The sequence below is a fragment of the Pseudogymnoascus destructans genome, assembly GCF_001641265.1.
Source record: "Pseudogymnoascus destructans isolate 20631-21 unplaced genomic scaffold scaffold_2, whole genome shotgun sequence".
Lineage (NCBI taxonomy): Eukaryota > Fungi > Ascomycota > Leotiomycetes > Thelebolales > Thelebolaceae > Pseudogymnoascus > Pseudogymnoascus destructans.
The window spans coordinates 1,488,164-1,513,924 of record NW_020167521.1 but is presented as its reverse complement, the minus strand read 5'-3'; the positions used below and the strand labels follow the sequence as shown (position 1 = coordinate 1,513,924).

Genomic DNA, 25,761 nt, shown 5'->3' with positions numbered 1-25,761 from the left:
CAGGGTGCCCATAGCTCCCGATTTAAAATGTATTGTGTCCTATTTGTGCCCGAGTATGTGCAACAAAGCTCATCGTCGGAGTATATAGCCAGCATAGTTTGCGTGGCTATCGTACGTTATTACACGTTATATGCGATCATACTCCTATCTTCGCTTTGTTTACTCGTGGCTGACATATATATGGGGCATAAAAAACAATATCTCGCCCCGAAGCTGTGGGGAGTGCAGACCGCAGTTTTGACTACAGAGGACATACGATGCTTTAATTGGTGGTGGAACTCAGGGTCCGCATTTACGTTGGCGTTCTCATCGAGGCAGAATTCCAGTGCCCTACCCTATGGTACCAGTATGTAACCTGCCTATACTACGTGCGGAGCTGGCTGTTCAGGAAGAATTTGTATCATCCAAAAGGTTTTCTTTTCATCTCTCTTTCTTTCACCTATTTCCTATCATTCCTCGTCGCAGCTGTGCTTGACAATCGACAAGATTCCCAGGCGTTGGGTATCAAAAGTCTTATCGCCCAGACTCGTCTTATCCCACACACCCAACGAACCCCTCTTTTGCCGTTTAGAGCAGTCAGAGCACCAATTCTGTTGTCAATATGGCCGGCACAGTTCCAGTCGTTGCCTCTTTGGATGGCATTTATACTCAAGATGCAGTATCTGCGCAAACAAAGCGCTGGAGCCAGCTCCTCAGCACCTTCGAATCCACATACAAGCACCCCGCATCCTTCGTGTCGCGTTCCCCTGGGCGTGTCAACATAATCGGCGAGCACATCGACTACTCCCTCTATCCAGTCTTGCCCATGGCAATTACATCCGACGCCATCTTCGCCGTCTCCTGCCCCGACGACTCCGCCTCGGCCTCGTCCAGCACTTTCAAAATCCGCATTTCGAATGTTGAGTCTGAGAAATTCTCCGCACACGAATTCGACATCCCATATGATAACGTCGATATCGACTCAAAAGTCCATGAGTGGACAAACTACTTCAAGTGCGGATTGAAGGGCGCCTTACAACTGCTGAAGAAAACACATGGCGAGAGGTTCCGTCCTAAGAGCATGAACGTGCTGATGGATGGTTCGATTCCAGCTGGTGGCGGACTTAGCAGCAGTGCTGCATTCGTCAGCGGCAGCGCTTTGGCGGTTATGGTCGCCAATGGCGTCAAGGATGTTAGCAAGATGGATTTGACCGAGATTGCCATCGTTGCTGAGCGTGAGGTGGGCGTCAACTCAGGTGGCATGGATCAATCTGCCTCTGTCCTCTCCCTCCGAGGCAGCGCGCTCTACGTCTCTTTTGTGCCAGAGCTCTCGGCTCGCCCGGTCCAGTTCCCAAGCACAAACCCCGAACTCGCCTTCCTGATCGCACAATCATTCGTGCAATCAGACAAGCATGTCACTGGCCCCGTCTGCTATAACCTCCGTGTCGTCGAGTGCTCTCTTGCTGCAGCCTACCTCCATGCCCTCTTAAACGAGACAAAGGAGCCTCTTCCAGCAGACTCCGGGCCGCTGTGTATCAGCTTGTACGGCTTCCAGAAGGCATACTTCGCCAAGCGCAACTCCTCGGCGTCGATCAACGAGCAGCTGCCCGAGCTGGTGGAGAAGGTGAAGTCCACATTCACAAAGGAAGAGGGCTATACTCGCGAAGAAATCGCAAAGGTGATCCGCATGACCGTCCCAGAGCTCGAGCAGAGATTTGAATCTACCTTCCCTGTCCGCGCTGAGACTTTCAAGCTGCGCCAGCGCGCCCTCCACGTCTTCTCTGAGGCCCTACGTGTCTCCAAGTTTATCAAGATGCTCGAACAGCCAGCCGAAGAGCTTGAACGCGATGCTTCTGGTTCCACGGAGAGCTATAACCGCAAGCTCGGCGACATCATGAATGAGACGCAGGATAGCTGCAGGGACTTGTATGAATGCAGTTGCTCTGAGCTAGACGAGCTGTGCGCCATTGCAAAGAAGGCAGGAGGCTATGGAAGCAGGTTGACTGGTGCAGGCTGGGGTGGCTGCAGTGTGCATCTTGTCCCCGCTGATAAGGTGGAGGCAGTTAAGGAGGCTTGGGAGAAGGAGTATTATAGCAAGAAGGAATTGACTGCGGAGCAGAAGGAGGGGGCTGTTGTTGTCAGCAGGCCGGGAAGCGGCAGTGCCGTGTTCCTGGTGAAGGAGGGGGGTTTGTAGATATTATAGTATAAGCATATTATCTATCACTGTTACCTCCGTCATTCTTTTTGTTTCCTCATGCATACAGGGTTTGTTTCTGGTGGTTAAGTTGTGTTCTTTATTACCGTCGCAGATATTCGGTTGGTGCCTGGTTATTTGCTCATTCGGCTTCGACGTGCATAGAATGAGACGCTAGGAACGCAACGCAATGGAATGGAACGAAATTCAATGGCATGGAACTTTCTCACTAAATGCCGCTCGGTCTCACGAATTCCTACTATGCAAATAGTTCTTCAATTACGCTGGACTTTGTGGGCTCAGCTCGACCTTCTCACTTCACCATGTCTATTCCAAGTAAGTCCTCGACGCTGCACGAACAATGTGCACTCGTTCTAGCCTGTCCACAACGACTCGTCCGTGAGTCTGGAGATGACTCTCCGTGGTTTCTGGCCTCGTCTGGCCTCGTCTGGCCTCGTTCCTTTTGATATATATATATATATGCATTCAGATATTCTTCCTGCTATTTCTCTTTTTCAAGCCATCGACACACCAGGAGCTCTCGCGGATACCAACTTGCTTCACGAAAGTAAAGATTTATAGTAAGTGACCACCCTAGGCCCGTAGCTCTGTCCAGCTTATATCGCCTGTAAAGGGGGCAAGAGAATATATGCAGTTTAACAGTCTCAGTCCAAGTGCTCCAAGTCTTGTCAGTGACGATGGGCCCCGCGGAGCTACCTTCGGCACCAGTCAAACAGCGGACACAGAGGTTCAAGTTCTTCCCCAACCTGCCCAGCGAGATCCGACTCATGGTCTGGAACTTTTGCTTGCCTGGTCCGCGGGTACTCGACGTCAAGATGCGTCGCATATTTTTCCGCGCATCCACCGGCAAAGTCACCAATTCCCCTCGGTTCATGAGCTCACTCGACCACCCCGTCATCCTGCACATATGCTCTGAATCCCGCTCGGTGGCCCTGAAACACTACACGCTTGCGTTTCCGAACACGATGAGGTTGAAGACGAAGACATCGCCGGCGCAGATCTATATTGATTTCTCCATAGACATGGTCTGGTTCGATAATCTACACTATTTCCCGACTCAGTGGTTCCATTCGGCGAGGACATCTCCCAACACCAACTTGGCGAAGATCAGATTCCTCGTTATGAGGCATTGCGTGGATCACATTGTGATGGACTCAACGAGGTCGCTTACTCCAGGGTTCTTCCCGGCTCTGGAGGCTATATATCAAGTTGACCATCGGATAAAAGTCCCTCACTCGGTCTCGTTGGATGTTCACGGACAATGTATCAGTAGGCCTTTGGCTAAGTTGTGGGAGAAGGATGGGAAAAAATGCCCTATTATTTACTTGGCCCATGCGAATGAGATACCCTAGGGGCGTCTGGAGTTGATTTGATATAGAGCAGCTCCTGGGGTCGCAGTAGCCCCCATCTGGATATGTGGAAGAGATCTTGATTTTACGGGATTATATCATGTAGCGGTCTTCCACTTATAAGGCGTCCAAATACTATATATGCAATAACTTCATAAATTCCAGATCCTAACTTCTAACGCCTACACTCATTTCGCAGCTGTACTGGTAGACTCCAGCACATCTTAGTCTCCTATTCTCATAATCGTCTGCTATTCCCCTCTGATTTTCGTCTTGAATTCCAGATTTTTCTCCAGTCGCGTTTCATTTGCCCCTAAATTTAGGGGACGTAGGATTATGTAATACCGCGATGAAGTCATGAAGTTATGCTCCAGGGAAGGAAGGAACGAACGGGACAAGGCACAAGGAGGAAGGATGGAAGGCGCGGGCAGCGGGAGGAGGGAAGGAGGTGGGAAGGAACGAATGGGGGAAAGAACGAGTGGGTGTTGAGGAGGAGGAGGGAAGGGACGAACGGCGGATGGATAAAAAGAGGGAAAGAACGAGAGAATGTGGGAAGGAACGAAAGGCAGATGGAGAGGAGGAGAGAAGGAACGAGGGAAGTAACGGGGGTAGGAACGGGGGGAGGAACGAATGGCAGATACAGAAGGAGGGAGGGAACGGGGGGAAGGGGATAGTGGAATGAATGGGGGAAGGAACGAATAGCGGATAGAAAGAATGGGAGGACAAGGCGAATCCAGGCTGCGATCTCTTTCAAGGGAATTGATTACTGACCAACATCCATCACAGCACGGCAACATCAACCCCGGCTTGTCCAGCTAGATACGGAGGTTATTAAATCACAATATGTGGTAGTCAGCCAGTGAAGGGGGGAGAGTATTATATTCCCCTTCTCTCCTGCTATCCTCAACTCAGCACCCGAAATAGCCTAGATAAAAAGGCAAGTCGCGGTCTCGTTGCAGCAAGAATTCCTAGGCTTCGAGTAGTTCCATGAACAGAACAGTGTTTACTCGTGCCATCTCGCCGATCACCAAACCGACCGGATTTACAATTCCCCGCCCTCCCTCACAACCACAGTCACGTGACCACTCACCCGTTGCCAAACCCACAACAAACAGGCCACCGAGCAAACTCCCCAACCCACCAGCCTTCTCGTACCACTCCTCCCACCACCCGTACAACCCCAGAGCCTCATCTGACTCCCTCCAGACGCCCACCTTTCCCCCTTTACACTTCCCTGTACCACAGCGTGACCAACGCCTTCGCCTCGGTGACAGTGATATCAACCCTCTCAATGAGCGACATGTCACATCCCCCGTCTGCGACGCAATAAGGTTCCCATCGGTCGGCGGTAATAGTGTGGAGTTCGTCACAAATCACATAGCAATCTATCTGGGACGCGTGGGCAGTCCACGTACATTCCATCCCAGTGGATCGCAGCGCTCCCTTGCAGGGCGCCTCGCTCGCGAGGGAGCCGTTGGAGTGGGCGAGGGAGTGTGAGAAGTGACAGAGCTTACAGCAAGAATGTCATAACTGATCATAGAAGATGATGACAGTGACAGCTAGAACACCACTATCGTGAACGGGCCTATTCCTGTCCGCATCCATGCTACGCTACGCCCCTCCACTGCGGTTCACTGGGATCGGACCCATCCCAGCGCAGTGTGTGGCAAAAATAGCGATCGGATAGCATAGCGCGTTCCATCGGCATCGCCTTCTCCGTCTCCCAGCAAGCAAAGTGCAGGGCCGTTCCAGGCCTAGAAACCACGCAAGCCGATCCAGTACCATGGCATTGCTACTCGCACGGCACGCACGGGACAGCGTGGTAGGTACGGGGTGGGTGTCCCCACCCGGGGCAGAATATGCGTGTTTCGACCGAGCGTGGGAAAGGAAGGGGGGCGTGTTGGACGGGCTGGGCTGGGCGTTTCGGTGAGTGTTGGGGTTCGATTTATGAGACTCTCATAGCACCGATCCCGTCGATCACTCGGCCAATATCCTACGGCCAACATCCTACTCGACCAACATCCTACGGCCAACATCCTACTCGAAACATCCTACTCGACCAACATCCTACTCGAAACATCCTACTCGAAACATCCTACTCGACCAACATCCTCACCGCATCAGATCGACCATCCAACCTGTAGCGATAGCCTGATGCGAAGCGCCGTCCCCTCCCAGGCAGGGCGGCCATCCTACTCTCTCTGGACAGCAACAAAGGCCGCAACCGACCAACCATCCCCCCATGCCCAATCAGGGCCCTGAACAGCGACCATGGCTGTCGTCAGCACACACACCCAGGACGGGCAGGGACCCAATCAGCAAGCCGGCCGCGGTTCGAGGGACGCAGCGCCACGAGGCGTGCGGCCCTGGCGCTGACTTTGGGCGATGGGTTTCTGGAAACGCTGCTGGAGACCCACAGCGGTCTCGGAACGCGCAAGGCCCTGCATACAGTACGGCGCCATAAGTTTCCGTGCGGGTCTGTGCTTTTTCCCATACAAATGACTTGTCATTTACGCAATTCGTGCACAGACCCGTACGGAAAGTTATGGCGCCGTCCTGTAGGAACTTGGAGAGGATAAGTGGGGGGAGGTCAGGCTGGGTGCGGGCGCCAGGCGATGGTACTACTGTCTTTACTGTTACGGAGTACTGTCTTTACTGTTGGAGTACTGTCTTATTGTTAGAAGTACTGTCTTTACTGTTGGAGTACTGTCTTAATGTTAGAAGTACTGTCTTTACTGTTGGAGTACTGTCTTAATGTTAGAAGTACTGTCTTATTGTTAGAAGTACTGTCTTAACTGTTAGAAGTACTGTCTTAACTGTTAGACGTACTGTCTGACTGTTAGAAGTACTGTCTGACTGTTAGAAGTACTGTCTTTACTGTTACAGTACTGTCTTTACTGTTACAGTACTGTACAGTATGTACTGTTCTTGATTACGGTGGCGCTAATTTTGGACGAGTTTGGTGAGTGTCTTACAAGTTGGGTTGAGTGTTGCGGGTGTGGAGCGTGTGGGGTGGAGGGCCGGGGGGCGGCGGGCGGAGCGGTCGGTCGGACAAGATTGAGGATGAAGACAGGCGGGCGATGATGAATGGGTAGTAATCGTCGGGACCGCACAGTCCACTTCACAACAGCACGGAGTGGACTGTGCGGTCCCACGACCAAACAACCAGGCAGGCTTCGGACCCAAAACCGACTCGACTCCACACAAGCTGCGCGGCCAACTAGGAGGGCAACGACAGTCATTGGCCCGTGCACACGGGGCGAGGGTTGGGCGAGATGGAGCATGGACGGTGAGTCGATGCATGGAATCACGATGGAGCATGGACGGTGAGTCGATGCATGGAATCACGATGGAGCATGGACGATGGAGCATGGACGATGGAGCATGGACGATGGAGCATGGACGGTGAGTCGATGCATGGAATCACGGCATCACGGCGGCGGCAGGCAGGCAGTCTGGTGTGGCTGTGGCTGTGGGAGTCGGTCGTTGTAATTTGGACGTGACTGGACGTGACTGGACTGTGGGAGTCGTTGTAATTTGGGACGTGACCGATCACCGTCCGCCGTCCGCCTCGTCCGTCTCGCGTCCCGGGTTTTCCTGTCGCCAGCCTTGTCTTTGGATTTGGCGCATCGTGGTTGGTGAGGGGGTGGAGGGGTGGCGGGGGTATGTGTCAGGCGACCAATCAGATGTGAGGATGGGAAGTGGGTGATGCACTCATTTTGCGGTGTGTGTGTGTGGCTTATTGGTACCCTGCATTGCAGTGATTGCAGTGATTGCACTGATTGCACTGATTGCACTGATTGCACTGATTGCACTGATTGATTGCACTGATTGCACTGATGCACTGGTTGCAGTGAGCATTGCAGGATGCACGACCGCCTCACCAACTGAACTACATCCAACGCACTCGTAATTGGCTTTGAAGAAGCCGGGGGGGGGGTGGAATTGTGGAATTGTGGATTAGAGAGTGGATCGGTGTGAACGGGTGGGAGAGTGGGTGGGTCAGTCAAGGGTGCTGGTCATGGGTCGTGCAGGAAAAGGAAAGGAGGGGGGTGTGGGGATTGGGAGGGGGTGTGGGGATTGGGAGGGGGTGTGGGGATTGGGAGGTGGGAGGGTGTGTGTGTTGGGGGAGGAGTATGGATGGGATAGTGAGAGGGTGTGTGTTGGTTGGGGGGAGGAGTATGGATGGGATGGTGAGAGGGAGAGTATGGGATGGTGATGGGATAGTGAGAGGTGGGGATTGGGAGGGGTGTGGGGATTGGGAGGGGTGTGGGGATTGGGATGTGCGAAGGGAGGGGGGAGGCCCTTTCGCCTCTTTCGCCTCTTTCGCCTCTTCCGCCTCTTCCGCCTCTTCCGCCTCTTCCGCCTCTTTTTGCCTCTCTGCCTCTCTTCCCTCTCTGCCTCTCTTCCCTCTCTGCCTCTCTTCCCTCTCTGCCTCTCTTCCCTCTCTGCCTCTCTTCCCTCTCTGCCTCTCTTCCCTCTCTGCCTCTCTGCAAAACCCTTTCCCCCCAAGTCACCTGACTTTCACACTACTTTTGACGCCTAACAATTCTACTCGCCTCCCTCATCTCCACCTAATATCCACTAAACTACAACACCCCTACCCCCCTACCCACCTGAACCCGCACCTAAATCCACCATCCACCCCCCCCCCCCCCCTCCCCCACCCTCCCCAAATATCTATATTCCTCCCCCCAAGTCTGGTCTTACTCGCTTCACCTTCGTCATCTCCATCATCATCATCCTCGCCCGACCCACCTTCTTATACTTCTATCCTTCTATCCTTCTATCCTTCTATCCATCCATCCATCAACAACTACAAACTCTTCCGCCCTTCTTCCACCAAACCATCTCAATCTCCTTTCTTCAGACCTCTTCTGTTCAAAGGATCCAAATTTCCTTTCTTCAGACTACTTCTGTTTAAAGGATCCAAATTTCATCTCTCTACTACCCCAAGGCTTCGACCCGGATTTCCAAAACAAACAACTCCTCCACCCGGACAACCAGTTGGTTTCCTTGCATTACCACAGGATCTTTTTTCTTTGGGCCATGCAGAATGTCGGTCCTCAATACAGGCCACTCAGGATGTCGACCCGATTCAACAGTTCCCAACCGACAATAGCTGCCCTCGAGGAGAATGCGCCCCATGGAGACTCATCTTGTTTCTCGGATTTCTTCCCGTCCCAGAAGGCCACCGACTGCTCTCCGCAGCCGGTAAAGTGTCCCGTTGTCCCCTTCCACGCGGCTCCCCTCCCTACTCCGTCCCAGTCGCCCCAGTCGCCCTATGGATACAACGCGCCGCTCGCGCCCGTCGCGGACAACATGCGCTACTTCCAGCAGCCCGAAGTCCACCAGCAGGCTCAACACTTCCAGCACTTCCCGCCGACACCCCCAGACACCCCTCCCCCGCCGTCCACCTTCGACCAGGCCCAGTTCTTCGACCCAAGCCAGCGATTGCAGTTCCTCCGCACCCTCGGATCAGGAGCCTATGGAGTAGTCCACTTGGCCAAGGATGTCCGCACAAGAATCCAGTATGCCGTAAAGGTCCTGAACAAGTTCAATGCCAATGGTCTCCCCCTGGATGCGCGACAGCAGCACTTCCAGCAGACCGAGATGCAGCTGCACTACGAGGTCTCGGCACACCCCAACATCGTCTCGCTCCTCAGGATCCTCGATGTGGCCGACTGCACTTACGTTGTTATGGAGTATTGCCCTGAGGGAGATCTCTTCTTGAACATTACAGAGCGCGGCCGCTATGTGGGTAATGACCTTGCGGCCAAGACCGTGTTCCTGCAGATCCTGGATGCCGTTGCCCACTGCCATCGCCTGGGAGTCTACCACCGGGACTTGAAGCCGGAGAATATCCTCGTCTCCGACGGGGGTAGCCAGGTCAAACTGGCCGACTTTGGATTGGCCACTGCGGACAGCTTCTCCTCGGATTTCGGATGTGGATCTACATTCTACATGTCACCAGGTGGGTAGTTTAATTCTTTCCCTTCCCTCCCTCCTTCCCCCGGACAGCCAACTAACCACGGTTTCCCCCGTTTGTAGAATGTCAAGATCAGTCTTCTGGGATGCCCTTCTATGCCTGCGCCCCAAATGATATCTGGAGCCTCGGAGTTATCCTGGTGAACCTGACCTGCGGCCGTAACCCCTGGAAGTCCGCCTCCACGAAGGACTCCACGTTCCGCGCCTACCTGGCAGACCGCCAGTTCCTCAAGTCCATCCTCCCGCTCTCGGACGAGCTCAACGAAATCCTCAACATGGTCTTCGAGATCGACCCATCGCGCCGCATCTCCCTGGCCGAGCTCCGCCACCGCATCGCCACCTGCGGACCCTTCACCAAATCCGCCGCCGCAGCCGCAACCACCACCACTTACGTCCCGGCAGCCGTGCCCACCATCCAGGTCACAGCCGACGCCTTCGTCGACTCGGACTCGGACCTAGACGTGTACAGCGCGGCCCTCTCTCCCGCCTCCACCATCTCCGATGAAGGCTCCATGATCTCCGACGCCTCCGACACCTCGACGGCCCCCAGCGAAGCCGGCTCCTCCCCCGACCTCGACCTCCAGTTCGAGGTCATGGACGAGGATCACCACCGGGACCACCAGGACCACCACATTGCCTCATCCGACGACTTCGCGCCCGCGGCTAAGGATCCTTGGGTCGCTGAGCCCGCTTTCGTTGAACCCTACGTTCCCGCAGACCCTGTTGTGAGCGCACCCAAGGACCTTGGAATCCCACAACCACAGATCCAGCAGCAGAGATTCCTCTCCCCTCCCCCGCGCTCGGCTCCGCCGAGACAGCAGAAGAGCATGCATCAGCTCATTGCGCGCTGTGTTACCCCTTCACTACTGAACTCGTTCTGCCCGCAAGGAAGCCAGCGCGGGGCCCCTGTGCGTCGCGCTTTCTAAGTTGCAGTTTTCCATGGGATTCCCATACATAGGAAGGAACGCCAGCCCCGGATTCTTTTTTTCCACTTTCCGGATGGACACATACCACTGGAGGACCACATTTTTACTTTTCTTTCGAGAAGACATACTACTTTAATGATGTATATAAAAAACAACCCCACCGACAACGGACACATCTTCTCTTCTTTTTTTACTTCAACAAACAAACTTCTACCAGTCCCGGCGTGGACATATCAATACTTTCAAAAATTGGCGGCGACGGGGAGGGAAATCTGTTTTTCGAGATTTTTTGTATTTTGTTAAGCAAGCCCCTGCCATGGGCGGAGTTTGGGATATACGCTGTCAAGATTGGGCATTTAATAACTTTTCTTGTCTGGCATGGCAAGAAAAACCCGGCGTCCTTTTAGATACTACCTGTTTTTTGTTTTTACCTTAGCGAGGGATAATGGGGATACGAAATGATTTGATGGATGGGTGTTAAACTCTACTTGTTTGGAACTTTTTGTTGGGTTTGGGGCGATGGGGTTTAATCGACGGCGTGTATTTTTGGGGATTTTCAAAAGGGAGGAAGGTGTCTGGTTTGGGAGGGATAAAGACTTTGTTGTTGTTTGGAACGGAACGGATATACCCGCTGCTGCTGTTGTTCGCAGAGAGAGAGATGGAAGATTATATGTGTTGATGAGAGATGATAGAATGATGAGCCTCTGCAAACTTCTACTGTTTATCATACAATGCCGTGATACCGTGAATGTGAACATATGTTCGTGTTCTGCAACTTCCCCTTTCCCTCTCGCACTCTCGCTCACTCATCTCCCCCCCCCCCAAACACTCAGTGTACAGGAAGCGCAGGAGGGAAAACACTGCGCGAAAACAATTCAGCTCACACCCGTGTCTCACATCCCACCCGTTCTCATCATCACATCTCACCTCAGACAGACGCCGCACAAGCGGTGTGCAACGCGCATCACCACCCACACCTACTATCTACCACCCACAGCTACACTACACACGCGCGGCCACGTTACCTTTCCTAAAGCGGCAGTATGCATATGAACAATATGATAGGTGAAGATAAGGCGGGAGGGGTGTATGACTCAGCTCGATTCAGTGTTTAGACTCTAGCTGGTTGGCGGAGAGGGGTTTGGATCAGACGCGACGAGTGGTTTTGAGATGATACAGTGCGACACGGTGATGCGGACGGGGGTTATCTGTACACCGCTTGTGCGATATGAGATGATGGGCTAGAGGTAGGCCTGCCCTTCCTTCACTACAGTGCAGACCCTCGCACAACCCGCCCCCATTCATCCACATCACATCCCTCAAAGCCCCATTGCGACAGCCTCACACACCCAGAGCCGCACTCCACCCAGCCTCATCATCGCCATCATCGGTATGTCGTCGTCCTCCCACCGCACTAGGCCGTCTCGCCCGTGGTAATGGTAGCGGGTACCGGGTACCGGGCCTGGGAGGGTAAGGCCCCAGAACCAGGTCCGAGACGCCATAATCAGGTGAGTCGCACGCGGTCATGGGGTGATGGCCCCTTTTGGGGGGGGGTCGGGAGAGCTGGGCGCAGAGATGGGGAAGCTGGAGGAGTGGGTGGTGATGATGGGGAGGGGGGTGGTGCCGGCGCTAAGTGGGGTGCTTGACGATGAGATGGGTGAGGCTGGTATTGGTATTTGATCATGTCGGTTTTGGTGGGGGGGGAAGAGGTTATCGCGGGTAGGGCGGCGACGGCGGCAGTTTCGTGTCGCGGCTTCTTCGACGGCGTGTGGGTGCTGGGATATGAATGGTTGACGATGAGATGTGTGATGAGACTGATCATGCCAGTTGGTGGGGGGGGGTGAGGTTAACGCAGCTAAGGGCGGCCGTGGCGGTTGTTTCACATCATAGCTGCTGCGCCGGCGCGCGGGAACTTAAGATATGGTTGACGATGAGAATGATGCGGCTCTGGTCGAGAAGAAATAGAGTTCTTTTTAGCTTCCAGGCTAGGTGGGAGCTAAGAAACTTTTTACTCCGTCTCTCTACTTGACGACCTGGGTGGGGGTCGTCATGGGAATGTTGGAATCTCGTGATATCAAGCATGATTTTGTTGCTTGTAGGGGTAATTGATTTATAAGGGGGAGTGAATCAGGAGTTTATGGCGAGGGATCAGGTTTATTGTTGTAATTGACTTTTCGGGCGGGGGGAGAGAAATCAGAAGTTGTATTATTGTAATTGAGTCAAGTAGTTTCTCTTCTAGGTATTATCGTACTATAACTTTATCATATCGTGGTCGATCTGCTCATCCTCCTCAGATCGGTTTGTAAAGATCAGCTGTATGTGCCTGTAAAGGGGTTCGATACATCTTATTATTATTCATTTGCTGCTGATTATTACTATAATACTCCTCGTCAAGTTTATTTAGATCTGCTCATTCTCTTCAGATCAGGCTGTAAATGTTACCTGTATGTGCGTGGAAAGGGGGTTCGATACATATTATTATTCAGTATTACTGCTTGTGAGTCACTCTTCCCATACTCCTCAGATCGATTTTGTAAAGATCACCTGTATGTACGTGTAAAAAGGGATTTGTTTTATTTTATATTATTCATTTGCTGCTGATTATTACTATAATACTCGTTGTCAAGTCTACATCAACCTTCTCATCCTCTTCACATCAGTCTGTAAATATCACCTGTATGTTCGTGTAAAAGGGCTCGGTTTATCTTGATATTATCCATTTATTACGAACTTTACTGTAATGTCTATTGTCAAGCTTATATCCATGTAATATTTTAGTTCTAATAATACCTTTACATGCTGACTATACCTCAGCTTAGACTGTAGATAATATCTCCACGTGAAATTTACATTTTATTATTCTACCATTCACATAATACTGTTTATCCACACTCTCCTTAAACCCCAACAAAAGTGTAGTCAAAGCAGTACAAATGATATTCTGCCACTCACCTACCACCACGTCGGCGCCAACGGCGGGTTCGCCAACTTCACCGCCTGCCGCGCATACTTATCCCACCACAGCCCCGCCCCCGGCGCGCCCTCCCCATCTATCTGCGGCCCACACGCCCCATCCGACTCGCCCGCCGGCTTAACCCAAACCAACGAACCCAAATCTCGCTCCCCGTATCCGTCGTCGGCCTCTCCACATACCCAGCCTTTAACATTACACCAATCCCCTCACTCCTCGCGGGTGTTCTGCAGCCCAGAGCGCCCGACATCGATGATGAAGTGGTGCGGGACGGAGGCGTTCTGGGGGTAGGGGGTGAGAGAGAGGGCGTAGTTCTTCTCGTCGTAGGAGGGCGACCATTCGGTGTAGTTGGCGCGGGGGTTGGCGATGTAGGGGTTGAAGTTTGAGACGTCGGTGGCGAAGCCGCGGATGGTGGCGCCCTTTTTGAAGGCTTGCGCGAGCTTGAGGACTTTGGAGAACTCCGCGGCGGCTGGGGGGGTGTTAGTGGGGCTGTGGGAGGACGGAAGGGGGGGACTTACCTAGGGGGAGGTTGTCGGCCCAGCCTAGCCACCCTCCGTGGGCGGCATCGATGTAGAGGCTCACGTTGGGGAATTGAAGCTTCGTGATGGCGTAGGCGATGCCCTCCTCGTAGCTGGGGGAGGCGGTGGCGCGCAACTCGATGGCCTGGTTGGTGATGACATTGCCCAAAGAATCTGGTTCGAGGACAATCGCGAATGTCAAGTCGGGAGCACTTGAGACCGCCTTGGCGAACTTGTCCACGAACTCGGTCTTGTACTTCTGGAGACCGCCGTTGGCGGAGGAGAATTCTCAAGCAGAGTCACCGGCCGAACAATCGCGGTCGGCCAGGTCATAGAGGACAAGCTGCAGCATCTGCTGCTTGCGGGTACGACGTGCCTCGGCGATGGCAGTGTCGATGCCGGAGAGGCCGGCAACGTTGCTCACCCAGACGAAAGTGCCGGTACGCTGCACAGTGGTGACGCGGGCGGCATTGAGCACGTCGCCCTTCTTGAGGAAGGCAGCCTTGGTTTCCTGGAGCTCCTTGGAGTAGTGGCTGTTTGCGTAGTAGTTCTTGCCTATGAAGGGGTTGACATCCTTGACAGGGTTGGTAGGAGTGGCTACAACGGCGCAAGGAGCCGCCGCCAATAGAGAGAGGAGAGCAACGGACGGAAGCATCTTGAGCGATGGAAAGAATTCCCACGTATGAATCTCAAAGGACAGTAAGAAGCCGATCGATTGAGAATGGATCTACATTGTGGAAACTAGCTCCTTTATAAAGAAATCCCGATATGGGATTGCTATATGGTATCATACACAGCGGCGCGATTTGTCGCCGTGAAGCCGGGCTAAAAATTGGAGAACCAACAACGGCCAAGAAGGCGCAATCACGCAGACGAAAGGATAAACACGGTAGCTTACCTAGCTCAGGAACCCGGACTTACCATATCTCTGAAGTTGTCGCGGAGAGAGACCTAATCGGAGATTAACCTTACCCCATGTTGATTGAGGTTATATTACAAGCCGTTGGTAAACGGAGCACCGTGTCGAGTATGACGTTTGAAGCCGCCGATCTCTCCATAGCGACGGGTAAACAGTCGGGCAAGGCCACGTGCAGTAGCACCAAGCCTCGAATGTTATCTATTTTGTTTCTAGAAGCGGAGGGCCGCCTTCTATGCAGTAAGCAATCTATTTTCCATATTAACTGCATATATATGGCCAATCACGAACAAGTGGCTTTTCTCTGAAACGGTGCGCTCATAGCATGAGCATTAGGAACTGAATGATGAATACTTCATTTAGTAAGGCAATTATCGTCTATCTGTCATGTCATACGTATTTTACCTCACTGTACTCTGTACTAGTCTGGTGGCTGACCAGCGCCTCCTCGAGCTTAATATTTCGTCTCGGTAGCGAGACCTTCAGCTTAGTGGCGGTAAACCCATATAGAACGAGTTGGGATCCTGTAGTAGTAGCCATGGCTATTCCAACCCTGGCACGCAATATGGTGACACATTGGGCAAACAGCTGATCGTGGCTTGTTTGCAATGCCGGAAGGTTCGGGGATCGTCCGTCGGAGGGGAATACTCTACCTGGTGTTCGCCAAGATCCATGCCAAGAACATGGCACCATGGAATCCTTCCTCCAGGGCCTGTTGAGCGGTAATCTCTTGATATAATATGCGGTGCATTTACCTGTATCACGGCTGAATCGTTCGATAGTTAGCAATCTATCAAGTGCTCAAGAGCAATCCAACGTACATGGAAGAGCCACCGCAAAAAGAGTCAAGGGATATGATGCCAATAGTCCATGATATCAATATCAGCGTGTCTTTGGTTTCCGAATAATGACTTCCCCGCCTTTCAGCTCCCACCCCACTCTGTTTTCTTTGACAAGCGCATCCCACGTCGATCCTGTCACCTGCTCGAGGAACTTGAGGGACACTGTAAAATAGCTCCTCCCGAGGCACTTCAAGGCGTGTAACCTAATAGCCTCTTCGGCAAATTCCATCAACTTGGCTTTGTGACCATCGACGGTCCTCTTGACCTGCCAGAAGACGTAGTAATTATCGTGCGCCAGCGCATGCAGGACGGTCAATATCTTTGTATCCTTTACCCCATATCGAATGCGCACCACATGCGCCTGGGCCAGGTCCTGCTGCCGACATGCAAGGTCGAGGACAAGGTAGCCAGCGAACTCTTGTAAATCGAGGCGCGACAGGGGTCGTACTGTGTGCATCCTGTGAAGAAGATGAAGAAGGGCCGGATGATAGGATTCCATGTGCTTAATCAAAATAGAGAGGCGAATGCAAAAAATATAAGCCTGCGTTGAGAACTCATCAATGCGCTTCGAGGCCACGATACCCTCGCGAAGTTTGCGCATCGACATTGTCAATACGGACAAGTCTTTGGAGGAATCATATTCAACAGGTTTTTTGAGTACAGAAGAAAGCTGTGATAGAGCATTGGTTGACTTGGTATCGGGTGTGGCGTAGATGGACGATGCAAGCCCTTTAAGGGGTTTGGCGGGTGGCTTCTGCGTGGCCCCACCAGGTTGAAGTGACAGCTGCGACATGCGACGGAGGAGTTCATCACTTCGCCCTGCATCCGAACAGAAGCTCATATAACGATCCACAATCTTGGTATAATAGTTCTCTTGAGTCTTGAAGTTGAGCAGCCTGGTCGAGGAATCAGATGCTACCTCAAATGTAATACCAACCAATCTGTCTCACCTATTGTCGCCTTTTGAAGGCAGGCCAACTGCTTCTAAGGGATCAAGGGTGACTGGCTTGAGTCTACCCCATCCCCCAGAGTACGCACGACCTCCAGAATCTCCGCGGCCGGACATTAGTTAAAATGCTGTTGTCGCCGGATATTGAAACAGATGCTGGCGGGGTAAACAAAACGGAATGTCGTCAAGAGAAGGCTGAGGGAGCCTTCCCTTGGCAATGCCGCTAATTGGCTATCCGTTTCATCATAGGCTGTCACAGGCCAGCCTCGGTCCCACCAATTCGTAGCCTCACCAAATTTCGTAGCCTCACCAAATCCGTAGCCTCACCAGCTTCTCAACGTTTTCTCAGACTTCAAATACTTGTAATTGTGCAAGAAATGAGGGAAAATTACTATCTGAGTTCGTAGAATTATCACAGGAAAATTTCACAATGACGACTCGCCAGCGCAAAAAGTCGACGCCAGATACCATCGCTGAGAAGGTCATCAAAGCAGAGGGGAAGGTCAAGGATGCCTTGGTTGTGCTCTGGGACGACCTCCCAAGCTGGCAGCAAGACAATCACTATATCATCTCCGGATATCGTCCAGCATCAGAGTCTTTCTCCAAATCATTCGGGAGTCTTAACTATCTTCACAACGAATCCGTGAATATATTCTCCCATCTGATACCCTCCATCGGGTCAGTGGTCTTGGCAATTGCCCTGTACAGAGTTGTGGTGCCTCGATATGAGTCTATCACTCAAGGCGACATTCTCGCATTTGCCTGCTTTTTCGCAGGGGCAGCGTTCTGCCTGGGGATGTCGGCGACCTATCACACCATCTCAAACCACTCTCATATCGTGGCAAGATTTGGAAACAAGTTGGACTATGTAGGAATCGTATTCCTGATCACCGGCAGCTTCATCCCAAGTGTTTACTATGGCTTTTACTGCCACCCCAATTTGCAGCGGACTTATTGGACAATGGTATGCTTCCAGCTCAGCGACCTGCTTTTATATCACTGACCAGGAATACAGATATGCACTTTAGGGCTTGGCTGTGCGACGGTTTCTATATTCGAAAATTTCCGCACCCCAGCATGGCGCCCGTATCGAGCTGCCATGTTCGTTGCCATGGGTTTGTCTGCCATCTTCCCCGTGCTTCACGGCGTGCAAGTCTATGGCATACAAGACATGCGGGACCGAATTGGTCTTATTTGGCTTCTTACCCAAGGCGCATTATATATTTTAGGGGCGGGAATCTATGCTGTAAGCCACACCCGAGATTCGAAGTGGAGCCCCCTTTGCTGATGATTAATAGGCACGATGGCCGGAACGAGGGGCACCTGGAAAATATGATATTTGGGGAAGTTCGCATCAAATATTCCACATATTGGTAGTTTTGGCGGCAGTAACGCATTTTTACGGCCTGGTAGTTGCGTTTGACTTCCACCACGGGGCAAACGCGGCAGCGTGTTGAACTGAATAAAGTCTATATCCCAGAAAAATTATTTGGGTGGCCATATTATAGTAAATATTTGGGCAAAAGATCTATATACCCTGCACAACCCCTGTAAAGATTGATATACCCTGTAAATTAAAATAAGATCTATATACCCTATTGCCGTGATACCCGTAGCCCCCAAACCCCCGTATGCGACCTCGCCGTCGCCAACTCCTCCACCGACCCCCTATTGGGGACGACGGAACGCCGAGAGTTGTGGCCCGGCTCCCCGCAAGTCGAGCATCGACTTATTACGGGGTCGGGGACAGCAGCAACCATGGCCCCAAGCGGGAGGAGTCCTCCGTGGTCTCGAGTAGCTCGTCGCCCTTGAGGGCGACGAGCTTCGTCCCTCCGAACCCGGGCCGCCCCCGTGGAACCCGTGTCACAGGGGGTTCGCACGGGATGTCCGCAAGAACGGACAATCCGGTTATATCAACCGGCGGCAACGGGTCAAGGTAGGCGGCTCTCCATTGAGCCGCCGACATTGAGACAGACTGGAATTGCCTAGCGTAAGTGGCGGAGGAACCACTCCCACGAGTCCTTGTTCTCGGACTTAACAATACCCCACGCAAGTGGTACGTTTTTGCCGTTAGCATCAATGCTAACAGCGAGCAACAAGGTAAGAATGAAACGGGCCTTTAAAAAGGTCCCGTCTATAGCAACGAAGCGCTGTGAGAGTGCCCCCTCTGAAACAGGGGGACAAACGAAGATCCGCTAGAAGTGGTCATGCCAATATCGTACGAGATCGACATGAACTCCTAGAGACGCTGTCTCAAGGAGCGCGATGTAGGCCGGCAATAGCTGGAAGCTATGCCGTTGTGCGCCTATATCGCTAGCGAGAAGGCGGAGACGGAATTCGCCATGGTGAGAAGTTGACCACGACAGTAAGATGTTGGTAACAGCGACAGTATGGCAAGCAGAAGAGATGCCGGCCAGTGGTTGGGGCAGTTTTTAAAATAAATCTCGTACCAGATTTTGTTGAAGCTTTGCTACTCTTGTTCTGGTGACATCGTGTTCTTTATTAACTAGAGGGCGAGTTAGTGCCCTTTCTTCATCCTTTTTCGCGCTTTTTAAGGTGGTATGCCATACCAGGGACTGGGGTCTAGGGCAGCTAAGTCTTCTTCGAAGACGAAGAGAACTTGCGCTAGCCTCGGCCAATGCAACGGTGCTCATTGTCGAAGACAATGAGCACCCACAAGCTGTCGCGAGGAGTGGCTCGGCAGCGCTAGCCACAGCCATCCTCTGGGCAGACGAAGATCACCCGGTCTGATCCCTCCGGAGGGTCCGGAAGCAGAACTTCTTCTGCAATTATCCCAAGTCGTGGATAAGGGCGTCAAGGTCTCAGTGCCATCGGTAGGCACTGAGAGTTTAGCGAGGGAGGACATCTCAGCTGAAAAGGGGCCTCTTCGGAGAGGGCTTTCAGAGTAGGGGATGACGGGAATGGCGACGGCGAGGTGGCGACGGCGAGGTCGAGGCGGTGAGCCGGCTTGGCGGAGGAAATCTATTAATAGTTAGCGTCTGGTATACCAATCTTTACAGGGGTTGTACAGAGTATATAGATCTTTTGCCCTATATATTTATAGAGAAATCGAAATTTGGTGTCGAGTTAAAGCTTATGAGATAGAAATACGACAACCCAAAGAGTATGCTGCTATAATTGAAGCTTTGGCGACTGACAGCCGCTTTCCGAGGCTTGCTTACCCCAGAGTTAGCCTCGGCATTGCCCATCTGGGGTACGCCCCGCATTCAGTCCCTCAATCCCTCGGGTGTGCACTTATTTGTACCGCGATACCCAATCCATTTATAATCTTTGATAGGGAAGCTGGTTTAACTTTCAAAGATATATTCTAAATAGTAAACCTCTCATCTCCATACCATATCCCTTCAAACACAATGGCTTCCCGCGCACAACAGATCGCTGGCCACTTGAACTGGCCAAAGGGCATGCTTGCTGGCCAAGTTGCTATCATCACTGGCTCTGGTCAAGGAATTGGTGCTGAGGCCGCAAGGCTCTTTGCCAACGAGGGTGCTAAAGTTGTCGTCGCTGATATTGATGCTGGTGAGCGTCTTACCTTGGCTACTCTCGAGAATGAATACTAACTGTAACTTAAAGCCAAGGCTGCTGATGTCGCAAAGAAGATCAACGAGTCTGGTGGCAGCGCTATTTCCGTCGCTGGCGACGTCTTAGATGATAACTACCTGACGACCTTGGTAAAGAAGGCGGCGGAGTTTGGAAATGGCAAGATTCACATCATCGTTAACAACGCCGGTTTCACCTGGGACGGAGTTATCCACAAGGTAAGCTCTCCAATAAACTGCAGCTCCAGACGAAACGTCGATACTGGGCAGTAGCAGTCAAAGACAGGCGCTAACATGCACCAGATGACCGATAAGCAATGGGAGACCATGCTCGCGGTCCACAACACCGCCCCCTTCAAGCTCGTCCGCGCTGCCGCCCCCTACTTCCGCGTCAAGGACGGCGAGCCCCGCAACATCATCAACATCTCCTCCACCTCCGGAGTGCACGGCAACGCTGGACAGGCCAACTACGCTGTCGGCAAGGCTGGCATTGTCGGCTTCACTAAGGTCATCGCCAAGGAGTGGGGACCAGCGTTCGGTGTCCGCGCCAACACCATCGCGTTCGGTCACATCACCACGCGTTTGACGCAGGCAAAGGAGAAGGGTGCGTTTGTTACCACCCCTGATGGAGAGAAAATTGCTATCGGTATCCCTGGCATGGGAGAGCCGCCAAAGGACGGATCGGTCGCATATGCCGATATCCCATTGAGGAGACCAGGTAGCCCATCTGAGGGAGCCAGCTCCATCCTGGCTGTCGCCAGTCCGCTTTTCTCTTATGTCAGTGGCCAGACCATTATGGTTACTGGTGGAAGGAATATGTAAAGTACGATACGATGTAATCACAGTTAGAAAATTCATATATGTTCCATCATTTATTTTACCGTGCCATGGATCCCAGAGACACAATATCTTGCGCCAGCGCTGCTAATGTAATTGATCACACCCAGCAATTATACAGAAAATTGTATTTTGTAACGGTTACAGTTGACTACATGACATATATTAGTATAGTGAACCCCCTCCCAAACTCCCATATACATCCCTTCAGACCTTCAACCACAAGGCAAATACCCCCATCGCATACTCGGCGATCTCTGATGATCCCAGCTTGCTCTCTCCGTATACTCGATCCACAAAACTGATCGGCACTTCCGCAACAGTGCATCCCATCGCCTTTGCCCTGACCATCATCTCCATCTGGAAAGTATACCCCTTGCTCTCAGTGCTCAGAATGACCTTCTCAAGCACCTTTTTCTTGTACAGTCTGAAACTGCCCGTCAAATCGCTCACACCCGGCCTGAGAACAGTATCCGCAAACAGGTTCGCTCCTCTCGAGACCAGCTTCCTCTTCAAGTCCCAGCCGTACACGCCGCCATTCCCTGCATATCTTGTGCCGGTAACGATATCGTATCCACTGTTCGTCGAGATCGACTTCTGCTTCGCGATCATCTCGGAGATGAATTTTGGGTGGTGCGAGAAATCGGCGTCCATGATGATGACGAAGTTTCCGGTTGCGAATTGCATGCCGTGGACGTATGCCGTGCCTAGGCCTAGCTTGCCAGCGCGCGCATGTAGGTGGACGTGTGGTGCGTATACTTTGGCAAGCTGTTTGGCAACGACCTGGGTGCCGTCTGGGCTGCCATCGTCGACAATAATGAGTTCCCAATCGAGATCGCTATGGAACGTTAGTTCGAGGCAAGAAGAGGGGAACCGCACAGGGAGAAGCTTACAGCTCGGTGAAGGTGCGGTTCAACAGCCATGTGATGATCGGAAGGTTGCGCCTCTCATTGTAGGTAGGTAGGAGGATGGAGTATTTGTCTTTCTGTGCCTTGGGCGCCATTGCGGAGTCGATATGGATATTATGTACACGGTTGCAAAACAGCGCTGTAGTGCTTAGCGCAGCGTTCACTTTTGTGTTGTTGAAGGAGGGTCGAGAGTTGGTTCTTGTCGTGAAGCTTTGCGATGTCAATTATTGGTATTGGCTCAGGAGACGGCTGGCTGGGGAACCTGCAGCCGAGGGGATTGGGTTAGCTCCCGCGTGCTTTGCAAATTTGGAAGCTAACGACTTTGGTTTAGAGTAGCCAAATTGTCAAATGTTAAAAGACCGAGACATTGTGCATTACGCTAGTGATTACAGTAACTGTAATTGAAATGAAGACTCTCAATTACTGAAGGCTATAAGTAACAATTGCGACGAGGGATACCAAGGTAATATATTCATTCTTTCAAGAGCGTAGGCTCTAAGTCAGCCATACCCACCCGCGCAGCATCAAGCCTCTGTCTATGTAACTATCGAACAATAAACACAATGAAACCTTCTTGCCATCCTATAAAGAAACATATGCGAACGCCACCTATGCAACGCCTGCTGCTACCCAAGGAAAATGTACAGGTGAAACGACGACGGGAAAGTCACAAGATCCCGCTAAATGACAAACAAATACAGAGTATGAAGCCTCCCAGCTATCACAGGTCTCCCTCACCCAGTTGCTCGCTGGCCATCGTGAGAAGCCTGGCTGCCGTTCCAACAGCCGTTTCGGCAGCTTTCCAATCGCCGACCTCAATAGCGTCGCGGATGGCAGGGAAATATGATTCGTCGTATCCAGACCAGGCTTGAGGAGCAAACAGGACGTGTTTGAATTGCTCACGACCGGGAACCTAAGTCACAGATGTTAGATAGGATCTAAAGAAGAGGGGATAGGATTAAGACTTACTCCACCTCCAACCTCCAAGTCCAGAAGAAGAGTCTCGAAATTTGAAGCGCGGTTGTTGTAGTTTTGTCGAATGATGCTTACATCCGTTTGCTCATAGCCTCCATTGTTGCTTATAAAATTCCTCCAGTACGACCCCCAAGACTTGTATCGTTCTGCATCCCCCTTGAATTTAAGGGCAGCGGCACGAAGCGGTTCGACGTCCCACTTCGGGTTCCCAGCTTGGTTGGCTCCCTTGGATCCGGCCCATTGATTGAGATCCTCAACATACTTCCCAATAGCAGTGGCGTAGGAAGGCATGCTCAATGGCACAATTGGGTTATCCGCCATTTCTAGAACAAGTAAACTCCAGACTTGGCACAACATATGATGGTATAGGAAACCGGGGTCGCCAAACTTTTCCATCCACTCAAAGTTGTCGTATACAGAGTGGTATGGGAACCGCTCGCCCGAAAATCCAATGTTAATAGACGATACACCTGCGATGTCTTGGAATGCTACGTAATCACTCCCAGCGCCGAGGCCCTTCAGTTTGCTTTTGGACTCCTCCCAGAGCTGAAGTAACGTACTGCCGTTTCGCACAGGGTTATTGATTCGGTCCATGACAACACGGATAACCTCTTCAAACGCAGGAGAAGCAGAGGCTTGGAAGTCCTGTCCGCTGACTGCTACATCGACGTTTATATAGGCAACTCCATTCGCCCGAAGTTTGTCGATATTGTTTTCGACGTATTCAGTAGAGCCAATGAGGTTGTACTCTTCCCCATCCCAGCTGGCGAATTCAATGGTTCGTAGAGGCCGCCACCCATGGTGTTTAAGTTCCCCAAAAATCCGAGCCATTTCAATAAGGATAGCTGTCCCGGATCCTGGATCAGAGGCACCATATGCCCATGCATCGCGATGATTACCAATGATAATTGACTTCTCACTTTGCTCAACTCCTTGAATTCGCCCGATGACGTTCCAGATTGGCTGTTGCTCAACCTCATCCTGTTCATTCTTGAGGTGAACCACTGGCGACGACAAGTCTCCAGTCCACCATTCGACATCTGGCACCCCACCCTTCCATTCTGGAGGTACGGCTTGCCCGTGGCCCTTCAAAGATTGCAGAAGGATTTGGGCATCTCGCCAAGCAAGGGGAATGCTGGGAATCTTGTTAAGGCCCGGGTTGTCCGCTACTGGTAAGCGCTTTGCACCTTTCACACTTGCCCAGCCAGGTGTCAGAACATCTCCAATTACCCAGCTCATCAAGCTGACCGAACCCCTCTGAACACCATCGGCTGGCATGAATCTTCCATCGGGCCAAGCCTTCCCTTTGGTAAATCCATCTTCGGCAGGGTCGCTGTAGATAATGCATCCCGCAAAACCCGCTTGTTCCGCAGCCTTAACCTTCAAGGACCTGTCGCCTTGAGACCCGTAATATTTCACCAATGCAATTGCACCCTTTGTGTCGATCCCGCTGTCCTTCAATCGCTTGAAATCCTCCCTTGACCCGAAATTGGCATATATTAACGGGCCCTTTACGTTTCCTGACTTTGAATGGCCATGGAAAGCCAGGGCTTGCTGTCTCTTTTCTTCTGGGTACACATTATCCTCTTCGAGCTTTGCCTTCCACTTGACCGAGCCATCCGCGTTCAAAATCTCCACTGCACGGCCGCCAACCTTTGGGTAGTTTAAATATACATCGTATCTGTCTCTTACTACATTTTCTAGCCCAGCATTGAGGAACTGCTGCTGGACCCAGTTGCTTAGCGCAAAGTCACCTTGTGTTCCAGCAAGATGGTCGTAAGCTGTGAGATGTTCGAGGTTGTCCCTTATCTTTTCCGAATCAATCTGCTCTTGTAGCCAGTCCCTCACACGACCTGGGTCAAACATTTGAACCCCCATGCGATGCGACGCATTCGAGAAAAAGTCGCTCATAAAGAGTAGGTAGGCCAGCCCTACTACTACAAGGAGCGCAAACATCCGGGCCAGTAGTATGAAGATCGAAGCGTCCAGTTCCGGCATCTTGAACTTCCACTTTGGTAGCCGAAACTTAAACGGAAAGTGTAATGACTGAGAGATACTGGATATGCGCTTTCCCCAGCGGGATTGTTCTGCTGGGGGCTCCTCTATCTCCATCTCGTCCATTTCTCGCCGCATCTCTGCATCCTCCGCCACTGAGTCCCTCCCTTCATCCGACCCAAGGAATTCGAGAGAGTCCAAGCTATCTCGTCGAGACTCGTCATCCTCAGTGGGAGGTGGGCGGTAACCTATGCGTCTTGTTGGTACAGGGAGCCGGGCATCGTCGCCCAGAAGCCCTTGACGCTCTTCATTATTGCTTGGTTCGTCCGGCCGCGAGGTTGCAGGTATAGGAGATCGAGAGGACGTCGCTTCGTCATATGTAGGTATAGGGAGGTTCTCGTATTTGTAGGGCTTCTCGTCGGGCATGGTGCCTCGAGGGGGGGCGCATGCGGCTCCAACTGACGATAGTCCAGTAGTCGATGTGTATGCTTAGGTTGATAGATCTAGAAAAGGATATCCATCACATGCGAATCCATTAGATATTGACGTTTCAATGGTACCTTGATGCTGGTGTATGGCAATGATATGGTATCAATAATGTAAGCCCCTGCGACTGAGAATATCTGGACGAGGTCCACGCACTACTGTACGCTCGGCAGTGGCTTGGTAAAACACCCATATCACAACCCCCTACAATACATAAAACACCAAGGTATCGTATCGCTCGTCATATATTTTCAAGAAAACAAGCAACTGCGCTCAGTTCTGGGACAAAAATGCTTTGAATACAGATGTAACTTGATTAGAATGATCAATATGTTAAGATATTGTAC

The 25,761-nt window shown here is 51.9% G+C and overlaps 11 protein-coding genes across 11 annotated transcripts; 6 read left to right on the top strand and 5 right to left on the bottom strand.

The window, feature by feature from the left end:
* Positions 1 to 601: 601 nt before the first annotated feature.
* On the top strand, positions 602 to 2,173 carry GAL1 (galactokinase; the record flags this gene model as incomplete). The annotated part of the gene is made up of 1 exon (XM_024464799.1): positions 602 to 2,173. The coding sequence occupies one exon, from the start codon at positions 602 to 604 to the stop codon at positions 2,171 to 2,173; it is 1,572 nt and encodes a 523-aa protein (XP_024327603.1).
* Positions 2,174 to 2,290: 117 nt separating this feature from the next.
* On the top strand, positions 2,291 to 3,574 carry VC83_01113 (uncharacterized protein). Its single transcript, XM_024464798.1, has 2 exons — positions 2,291 to 2,754; positions 2,808 to 3,574. Exon 2 carries the CDS (start codon positions 2,872 to 2,874, stop codon positions 3,544 to 3,546), a length of 675 nt encoding a protein of 224 aa, XP_024327610.1. The 5' UTR covers positions 2,291 to 2,754; positions 2,808 to 2,871; the 3' UTR covers positions 3,547 to 3,574.
* Positions 3,575 to 8,231: 4,657 nt separating this feature from the next.
* VC83_01112 (uncharacterized protein) lies at positions 8,232 to 11,158 on the top strand. The gene is made up of 2 exons (XM_024464797.1): positions 8,232 to 9,517; positions 9,595 to 11,158. The coding sequence occupies exons 1-2, from the start codon at positions 8,593 to 8,595 to the stop codon at positions 10,455 to 10,457; spliced, it is 1,788 nt and encodes a 595-aa protein (XP_024327609.1). The 5' UTR covers positions 8,232 to 8,592; the 3' UTR covers positions 10,458 to 11,158.
* Positions 11,159 to 11,961: 803 nt separating this feature from the next.
* VC83_01111 (uncharacterized protein) lies at positions 11,962 to 12,279 on the bottom strand (the record flags this gene model as incomplete). The annotated part of the gene is made up of 1 exon (XM_024464796.1): positions 11,962 to 12,279. The coding sequence occupies one exon, from the start codon at positions 12,277 to 12,279 to the stop codon at positions 11,962 to 11,964; it is 318 nt and encodes a 105-aa protein (XP_024327608.1).
* A 1,011-nt stretch (positions 12,280 to 13,290) lies between these two features.
* VC83_01110 (uncharacterized protein) lies at positions 13,291 to 14,601 on the bottom strand (the record flags this gene model as incomplete). Its single annotated transcript, XM_024464795.1, has 2 exons — positions 13,291 to 13,897; positions 13,947 to 14,601. The coding sequence occupies one exon, from the start codon at positions 14,599 to 14,601 to the stop codon at positions 14,236 to 14,238; it is 366 nt and encodes a 121-aa protein (XP_024327607.1). The 3' UTR covers positions 13,291 to 13,897; positions 13,947 to 14,235.
* A 1,143-nt stretch (positions 14,602 to 15,744) lies between these two features.
* Positions 15,745 to 16,770, bottom strand: VC83_01109 (uncharacterized protein; the record flags this gene model as incomplete). The annotated part of the gene is made up of 2 exons (XM_024464794.1): positions 15,745 to 16,600; positions 16,655 to 16,770. 2 exons carry the CDS (start codon positions 16,768 to 16,770, stop codon positions 15,745 to 15,747), a joined length of 972 nt encoding a protein of 323 aa, XP_024327916.1.
* Positions 16,771 to 17,083: 313 nt separating this feature from the next.
* On the top strand, positions 17,084 to 18,110 carry VC83_01108 (uncharacterized protein; the record flags this gene model as incomplete). Its single annotated transcript, XM_024464793.1, has 3 exons — positions 17,084 to 17,617; positions 17,669 to 17,899; positions 17,952 to 18,110. 3 exons carry the CDS (start codon positions 17,084 to 17,086, stop codon positions 18,108 to 18,110), a joined length of 924 nt encoding a protein of 307 aa, XP_024327917.1.
* A 174-nt stretch (positions 18,111 to 18,284) lies between these two features.
* Positions 18,285 to 18,757, top strand: VC83_01107 (uncharacterized protein; the record flags this gene model as incomplete). The annotated part of the gene is made up of 2 exons (XM_024464792.1): positions 18,285 to 18,589; positions 18,754 to 18,757. 2 exons carry the CDS (start codon positions 18,285 to 18,287, stop codon positions 18,755 to 18,757), a joined length of 309 nt encoding a protein of 102 aa, XP_024327912.1.
* Positions 18,758 to 19,733: 976 nt separating this feature from the next.
* Positions 19,734 to 21,062, top strand: VC83_01106 (uncharacterized protein). Its single transcript, XM_024464791.1, has 3 exons — positions 19,734 to 20,193; positions 20,248 to 20,432; positions 20,517 to 21,062. Exons 1-3 carry the CDS (start codon positions 20,028 to 20,030, stop codon positions 21,033 to 21,035), a joined length of 870 nt encoding a protein of 289 aa, XP_024327913.1. The 5' UTR covers positions 19,734 to 20,027; the 3' UTR covers positions 21,036 to 21,062.
* A 72-nt stretch (positions 21,063 to 21,134) lies between these two features.
* DPM1 (dolichol-P-mannose synthesis) lies at positions 21,135 to 22,176 on the bottom strand. Its single transcript, XM_024464790.1, has 2 exons — positions 21,944 to 22,176; positions 21,135 to 21,888 (listed from the first exon to the last, which is right to left on the bottom strand). Exons 1-2 carry the CDS (start codon positions 22,051 to 22,053, stop codon positions 21,258 to 21,260), a joined length of 741 nt encoding a protein of 246 aa, XP_024327914.1. The 5' UTR covers positions 22,054 to 22,176; the 3' UTR covers positions 21,135 to 21,257.
* Positions 22,177 to 22,417: 241 nt separating this feature from the next.
* VC83_01104 (uncharacterized protein) lies at positions 22,418 to 25,688 on the bottom strand. The gene is made up of 2 exons (XM_024464789.1): positions 22,928 to 25,688; positions 22,418 to 22,871 (listed from the first exon to the last, which is right to left on the bottom strand). The coding sequence occupies exons 1-2, from the start codon at positions 25,352 to 25,354 to the stop codon at positions 22,680 to 22,682; spliced, it is 2,619 nt and encodes an 872-aa protein (XP_024327915.1). The 5' UTR covers positions 25,355 to 25,688; the 3' UTR covers positions 22,418 to 22,679.
* Between the last annotated feature and the right edge of the window lie 73 nt (positions 25,689 to 25,761).

What these genes read in the sequence shown, in the direction of transcription:
- VC83_01112 (XM_024464797.1), top strand. Translation starts at nt 8,593, where the DNA reads ATGCAGAATGTCGGTCCTCAATACAGGCCACTCAGGATGTCGACCCGA. An exon ending in TACATTCTACATGTCACCAG is followed by an intron (nt 9,518 to 9,594) that starts GTGGGTAGTTTA and finishes CCCCGTTTGTAG; the next exon opens with AATGTCAAGATCAGTCTTCT.
- DPM1 (XM_024464790.1), bottom strand. Translation starts at nt 22,053, where the DNA reads ATGGCGCCCAAGGCACAGAAAGACAAATACTCCATCCTCCTACCTACC. An exon ending in AACCGCACCTTCACCGAGCT is followed by an intron (nt 21,889 to 21,943) that starts GTAAGCTTCTCC and finishes AACGTTCCATAG; the next exon opens with CGATCTCGATTGGGAACTCA.
- VC83_01104 (XM_024464789.1), bottom strand. Translation starts at nt 25,354, where the DNA reads ATGCCCGACGAGAAGCCCTACAAATACGAGAACCTCCCTATACCTACA. An exon ending in ACTTGGAGGTTGGAGGTGGA is followed by an intron (nt 22,872 to 22,927) that starts GTAAGTCTTAAT and finishes TCTGTGACTTAG; the next exon opens with GTTCCCGGTCGTGAGCAATT.
- VC83_01113 (XM_024464798.1), top strand. Translation starts at nt 2,872, where the DNA reads ATGGGCCCCGCGGAGCTACCTTCGGCACCAGTCAAACAGCGGACACAG.
- VC83_01106 (XM_024464791.1), top strand. Translation starts at nt 20,028, where the DNA reads ATGGCTTCCCGCGCACAACAGATCGCTGGCCACTTGAACTGGCCAAAG. An exon ending in CGTCGCTGATATTGATGCTG is followed by an intron (nt 20,194 to 20,247) that starts GTGAGCGTCTTA and finishes TGTAACTTAAAG; the next exon opens with CCAAGGCTGCTGATGTCGCA. An exon ending in GGGACGGAGTTATCCACAAG is followed by an intron (nt 20,433 to 20,516) that starts GTAAGCTCTCCA and finishes AACATGCACCAG; the next exon opens with ATGACCGATAAGCAATGGGA.